This window comes from Equus quagga, chromosome 1 (genome assembly GCF_021613505.1).
Source record: "Equus quagga isolate Etosha38 chromosome 1, UCLA_HA_Equagga_1.0, whole genome shotgun sequence".
NCBI classification, from domain to species: Eukaryota; Metazoa; Chordata; class Mammalia; order Perissodactyla; family Equidae; genus Equus; species Equus quagga.
This window is the reverse complement of record NC_060267.1, coordinates 2,628,506-2,635,452: the sequence shown is the minus strand read 5'-3', so window position 1 is coordinate 2,635,452 and position 6,947 is coordinate 2,628,506. Positions and strand designations below refer to the sequence as shown.

At 41.9% G+C, this 6,947-nt stretch overlaps 1 protein-coding gene across 1 annotated transcript; it reads right to left on the bottom strand.

The window, feature by feature from the left end:
* Nucleotides 1-1,009: 1,009 nt before the first annotated feature.
* On the bottom strand, nucleotides 1,010-4,437 carry IL22 (interleukin 22). Its single transcript, XM_046652705.1, has 5 exons — nucleotides 4,252-4,437; nucleotides 3,752-3,817; nucleotides 3,484-3,627; nucleotides 2,503-2,568; nucleotides 1,010-1,117 (listed from the first exon to the last, which is right to left on the bottom strand). The coding sequence occupies exons 1-5, from the start codon at nucleotides 4,435-4,437 to the stop codon at nucleotides 1,010-1,012; spliced, it is 570 nt and encodes a 189-aa protein (XP_046508661.1).
* Between the last annotated feature and the right edge of the window lie 2,510 nt (nucleotides 4,438-6,947).

Sequence of the window (6,947 nt, the reverse complement as noted above, 5' to 3'; positions counted from 1 at the left end):
AGGAGAACGTGAGAACGCCCTCCCTGGGGCGCTGGAAGCCGAACGGAAGCAGTTCATCTACAGCCATAGAGACCTCATGGATTTCTCCTCCAGCACCTTCACTCCTTTCTCCTACCCACAAACTGCTACTGAGGCAGATGGATTCTTTTCAATTTCTTACCTATGTTCTTCTGGAATTACCCGCGAATCCACACAATAAGTCTATCCAGGCAATATAGCGGAGAGCCCGGAGATCAGATAACCCAGTCCAACAGAGGTCAACGACTCACGGTTCCGCACTGTTTTCCAACACGTCTCTGACTCAGTTTTCTCATCTGTAAGATGGAAACAATACTAATAGCCACCTCGTTTGCTGAGAGTCGAGAATAAACTCATTAATAAGGGCCTTGGCCCATTTGGCGTATGAGAATGGTTACCTAACGGTGATGGTGATGAGGGTGATGATGGCGACGATGATATTAAAAGGAAAAAAATGACAAAGCCACAAGATTTAAGATCTCAAAGTGTTTATTGAAGTCAGTAAACATATTATAGCTCCATAATAATTGCTGTAAATATTAATATTAACCTTATACTTAAGTAACAATATCATATAATGTTTCTATAAATAAATCCATATTAGTAAAATGACATAAATAAAATGTGTACTTATAACAATAAATAAATTCATAAATATAAAATATTGATTATGGAAATAAAGTTATTTAGGTTTTTTTTCCTAAAGGAATGGGAAGTAATCTTACTTGTGGGAATAGAAAATTGCTTAAAAAATAAATTTCTGTGTATAAAACACCAACTACGATAAAATGCTGTCAATAAATCTGGTTATCCTCAGAAAATCTACCTTCTGATCTATGGACATAAGTGACATTGTGGAATTACGTTCTTTTTAAGCTCAGCAGGGGTTTCTTTGGAATCCATCCGTTTCTGTGGAGTTTGGCTTTCCATTTTCCTTTGGGTAAAGGAAAGCTTTGGGTATCTTATTGTTATTTCTAACAGGCAAGAAGGATTAGTTATCCATTTTCCAGCTTTTCTCTGGTCCAATGCAGGCATTTTTCAGCTGCATAAACAGCAAATTCAGTTCCCCAATTGCTTTGATGTCTCCACTCTCTCCAAGCTGTGAAAATAAGAGCACATAAGTATTTGAGCATTTATGCCATATTTTTTTAAAGAGGAACAAATTAGAGGGAGCTGGCATGGCTGGGCTGTTGGAGACAGAAACCAAGTTTTAGCCTTTTGTAAAAGATTACTCATTATAATTAATACCCTTTTAGCAAGAGTATAATACGATATTCCACCTTTCCATGCTTCCTTCGACATAATGCCAAGGGATATTTTTTAAATCTCAAAGACGCCCAAGACTAGCAAGAATTTTAGAGCTGATCTTACCCTGCTGCCTGTCGTCCATCCTGCCACAGCCTGCTCTCTGCTAGCACAGGGCTCTAACCCCACCCGATCCTGCCCTCCCGTCTCGGGCAACCCTGACTGGTTTCTCCTCAAGTTGAGCCTGCGCTTTCTGGAGCTACAGGGCAAAGAAAGCATAACCATTCTTCCACGAGACAAACTACTGCCTATGTGGAAGTTGATTCTCTCAAAATGGATTAAAAGTTTTAAAATATCTGTTTTCCTACACAGATCATCATCAGATCTTTCTCTCTCACATTTCACTTTTTAAAAACAACAAAGTAAGCTGACATCAGGGACTTTTCAAACTAGAAGTGCAAAGAACTTCTTGGCGAGGGTATGCGAATTCACATCAATACCTCTGTGTGTAGATAATAGTTCTGTGACAAGAGAATTGATCTTCACAGTGAAAAACTACACAGCCTTCAATTATCAAAGGAAGAAACAGTCACATTCATTAATGCTCAGGAAGAAATACTTTTTAAAAAAATCAACATGGAAAAAAGGCAGGACTGAGGTTAAGTTTGTTACAGAAAATGCCATCAGCCAGAGCTGTCATGTTTCTGAGGTTTAATTGCACCTGCTTGCAACAGCATCACTTTCGCTGCACTAACCGTTTTTCTGCTTTTTGGATGCGTCACAATTGCTAGTCTGAGCCTTCCTCTGTTGTTCTTGTCCCCAAATAGGCCACATGACTGTGTCATTCACTGAAGAAATGTACACTGGCCTACACTACACAGATGCTCATGAGGGACTCATTGAGGAAGAGAAGGAGGAGACGAGAAAGGAAGGGGAAGGGAGAGAAAAGGAAAGGAGGATTTCCAATTCAGACTTCAATTTCACTATAATAAATCCATGACTAATATTTTCATTCTATTTGAAACTATATAAAAGTATTCAGGGGTTGTTCCCTCATGCTCTTAAATTAAAGTCAATAGCTATTGGGTATTATAATTAAATATAAATATCAATTATTCCAGAAATCCATTCTGGAGAATTAAGTAAAAATCACAATGTGGCAGGAAAAAAGGAAGAAAGAGAAAAATAACATTTGGCTCTCCTATTTACTGCTTTAGCATTAACAATTATTAGTGGTACCTTTTTCACTGTGTCCTTCAGGTTTTGCACGTTTTTCTGGACATGCTGGTCATCACCCTCAATATGCTACAAAATGAAAACCAGAGAAGCTATTTTAACATTGTTGCACTGAAGCGTTACCCACCTCCGCGTCCCTAACCAAGGTACGTTACAATTCACCTGCAATTAAAGTTTTAGCAATTTTGCCCACAACGACCTAGATTTCACCAGTGACCTAGATTTTCCGAGCTCTTGATTTCTCTTGGACACCAAAATCCACTCATTTCCCTTACATGGGTCCTCCCTTCACCTTTAGGAAATCCTACTGAGGTTTAAGTTTGTGGAAAGAGTGGAGTGGTTTATGCAAATTCTGTCAAGACTAAAACCTTAGCTGTCCCTCATCAAAAATGCATGCTCAGAACAAGAAACGTACACAAAACGTCTCGTGTGAACAGGAGGCCCTCCTCAATAAATACGAGGTCTCCTTTGCTCTGCCCACTCCACTCAAACTTTTTATCATAAATTTAAGTGTTCAGAGACATTGAGCTCACATACCTTTGATTTTGTCATTTCCCATAACATCAAAAAGGCAGCAGTCTTTGCTACTCACCACCAGACATTAAATCTTCCATCTCCCTCTTTCTCTCTTTCCCATCCCCTCCCTTCATCCACTTATACTCAGAGGATCCATTTCCACACCTAGGTATTTTTTCCCTACAACTCCCAACACCTTTTGCATCTCACATAACCCGAGATGCTTTTCCCTGGGGACAAATGAGCCCTCTATGCACTTGACTTTCAGACCCCATTGGTCACCATAAATTCAAAATGTGACTCAATTCAAGCAAAAATAAACACTCTGATTTCAGATGACTCCGGTAAGGATGTTGCCCCCGGCCTGGGATGGGGCAGTGAGGGCTTGGGGACAGGGCTCTCCATGGGAGCAGGTGGGAAGGCCGGCCACCCAGAGTGGGTGGGCTCGGGGCTGGGAGGAGCACTTACGCATTGGCTTAGCTTGTTGCTGAGCCCTGCCAGGAAGGACACCACCTCCTGCATGTAAGGCTGGAATCGGTCAGAGTAAGGGAGCAGCACCTCTTCAAGGGTAAAGTTTAGCACCTGCTTCATCAGGTAGCAGTGCTGTCTCACCTGCAGTGACAGTGGAGCAGCAGGGGTCAGATTAGGGGACATAGAGAAGACCCAAACCTTCGTTAGCACCACTCCAAATATCCCCAGATGGCACACCACCCCGCTTGTCATGGCTATGGCTTACATTGACTCCATGGAACAGTTTCTCCCCAATGAGCCGAACGTCTGTGTTGTTATCTGCCAAACTAGCCTGGAAGAGAAGAAAAGACTAAGTATTTGCCTGGACATGGAGGAGAGAGAAGAAAAGTCTGTAAGTAGAGATGGACTCTACCCCTCTCCCCAAAGCAGCCCCACAAAGACTAAAGAAAGAATTCAGATGTGTGCATGAGTTTAAAATAACGCTCAGAGGAGTAAAGGGAAAAATGAATAGTCAGATGAGCTACTAAATTTCTCCGTTTGGGGTAAAACTCAATGTACATATCCCAAAGGCCAAGACAGAAGGTCTTCTGGTAAAGCCCCACCTCGAAAGAGTCTATGAAGAAACATAGGGAATGATCTCTGGTCTACCCACAGAGATAAATGACAGGTTCTTAAAGACTTTAGATGTGTTCTGAAGAAAACTGTAAGAACTATTTGGGTTCCAAGTAGACAAGATATGAAAGCGAGAGAGGTTGAGATGACTACCTCGTCGGCCAGCTTGAAGGTGCGGTTGATGATGTATGGCTGCTGGAAGTCGGACTCGTTAAGCCTGCAGTGAGAGCCAAGGGGCGCAGCCGCTCCTCCCTGCACCCACAGGGCAACGAGAAGGAGGCAGCTGGCTGCCAGAGTCCCCAGGAGGCAAGAGCTCAAAAATTTCTGCAGGGTGGCCATTGCAGACAAATCTGACTCCAGCAATCGGCGACGAGGGAAGGAGAGCCTGGGATCAAGAGAACAAGGAGCAAAGTCAACATAAAGGGAAAAAATTAAGTATCAAGAAGTATCAAACAGAGCGATTATACCAACTTTGCTGAAACACTTACCTGTTTCGATGATTCTGCTTGTGATGAGAAGGTAGCCGCTGCTGCTTTTATAGCCCCCAGGACACCAAATTTTTTTGGTTGTGAGGAGTATGACATCAGCAATTATCTAATTTCCAGTGCTGTCTTCTGAGAACTACCTAACCACCATGGGAGCCCACAAACGCCACCTCCCGTCCTTCCCACCTTGATGCGTGAGTGTTCCCTACAACGTCACAGTTAGGGCCGGAAGGAGCTTCTACAGACAAATCCCAGAAACTTTTGAAACCCTGCACATTTTTTCAAAGAAAACTATTGCTTTGTCTTCGTTGATTCCAGATTTAGTAGACTGTTTTTTGATCTCCTGTAGTAACTGAGTAAGCATTTTGGTCACGGACTCATTTTCCTACCAGCTTCTTAGATTTTTATCTCATTAGAGATGATCAGAAATGAAGGACCCGTGTCCTATATCCTCTGCTTTAAAGTAAACAAGAAAGACAGGTTGGGGATAATTCCATTTTAAAAGATAATTTTATCTCATTTTTTAATATGCTGAATCCTGAAGAAGACTTACATTTTAAAAATAACAGTGTTGGCTGATCTAAGCACTGTTTTCCTCCCATTCGGTGGCTTTTTTCAAGTGAGCGTAACAATCCTGGTAGATGCAAATATACCTTAAAAGTTTTTTCGCTGAATTATAATCAACATCAATTTAAGTTTGGAAATATTAATGCTGAACAACCTGAGCATGATTTTCAAGTATTTAAACATGAACATGCGAGCATTTTGAGAATACGGTGGATGTAGTAGTTCATCTTGAAATTTTACCTGCACTCATTCGAAACAACACTCAAGTCTCAAAATCATGTTTCCAAAAATCCTATAACGACTTTCATTATATCATGTTTATGGATGTCTGAAGAAGAGAATCTGGCAATATAGTGGTGATGTGTTGACTTGAAATTATTAAAAATATGTGGAATTCTAAATAACACCTAAAAAACAGACTGGAAGCCCTCCCAGAGTGGGAGCAGGGAGACAGAGCAGCAGTCTACGCAGGCGCAGGAGTGCGAGTCCCTGCGGACCAGTTTGATGGGCTTCTTCTCCTCACAGCTGGTCAGGGTTGAGAGTGTTGAAGAACTGGAAGAAGAGAAGTGGATGATGGTGGATCCTGAGTGTTTTGTGAGATAGCACAGACCCAAGCAAGGGGTCGCAGTGAGGGATGAGAAGGGGAAAGGATGCAAAAGGGAAGATGAGTGAGAGTAAATAACAACTAGACCCATTGCCAGCATTTGCTTGGGGTTGTTCATGACCCCAAGAAGAGGGAACGCTTCTTTATCCAATTTCCTGGGATGCAAGATGTGGCCATTTTTGTCCAGAGCTCAATATGATTTTATCAGCATTGGAATGAAGCTACACTGTGGATTACACAGGCTGGGACCCTGACAAGCATTTATAATTTTGTTCGTATGAGAAAGTAAGTTTTGACATTATTGAATTATATGCTTTTAAGGGAAGTTTCTGTCCCTTTCATCTTTGTATCTCCAACACTTAGAACTGCTACATACACAGGAAGGACTCAATAAAAACATATGGAATGAACAGGTAAATAGATTTATGAATTTAAATAATTTACTAAATATCTTTGGGGACATGCATGGAGGTAATTTTGGGACTGCCTTTATTGTACTTCTAAAATTGGGATTTGATCCAGCACTACTTGTCAGCTTCATTATTCTTCCTGAATAGGAAATAAATAGCTGTGAAACAAAAATAAAATGCTAGAAAATTGCACATCAGTCTTTGTGTGTGTGTGTGAGGAAGATTGGCTCTGAGCTAACATCTCTGCCAATCGTCCTATATTTTATGTGGGATGCCACCATAGCATGGCTTGACGTGGGGTGCTAGGTCTGGAGCCGGGATCCAAACCTGTGAGCCCCAGGCCAGCCAAGCTGAGTGCACAAACACCCACTACGCCACCAGGCCAGCCCCTGCACACCAGTCTTTAACAGCAGTGAAATGTCTACTACTCCTCATACGGCCCTGATGGACGACCATTAATAAGTTAGTGATATTCGAGCCAGGAGCTTAGGTTTCAGTGAGCTTGACCAAAACTCACTAACGTGAAAATCTTCTCTGGGGCTTTATGTGGATTTCAGAACAGTCATATCAGGAGTCTCAAAAATACTTGTCATTAGGAGAGATTGTCAATATAGCACAAAACTGCTCCTGTCAACAAACACCGGGAGACACGTGTACTAAATAATTCCAGATCGTAATGGGCCTTCTCTTCAGCTGTTTCCTTCTCAATTTTCAAATCTCTCCCAGAAGCCACTGCAGATAAAGGGCAACCACAGGGTCATGCTCCCAGGCCCCATGCAGACT

Coding starts and splice junctions, on each gene's coding strand:
- IL22 (XM_046652705.1), bottom strand. CDS start 4,437: ATGGCCACCCTGCAGAAATTTTTGAGCTCTTGCCTCCTGGGGACTCTG. Junction 3,628..3,751: donor AACTGTTCCATGGAGTCAAT/GTAAGCCATAGC, acceptor CTGTCACTGCAG/GTGAGACAGCACTGCTACCT. Junction 1,118..2,502: donor TGAAGGACACAGTGAAAAAG/GTACCACTAATA, acceptor TTATTTTCACAG/CTTGGAGAGAGTGGAGACAT.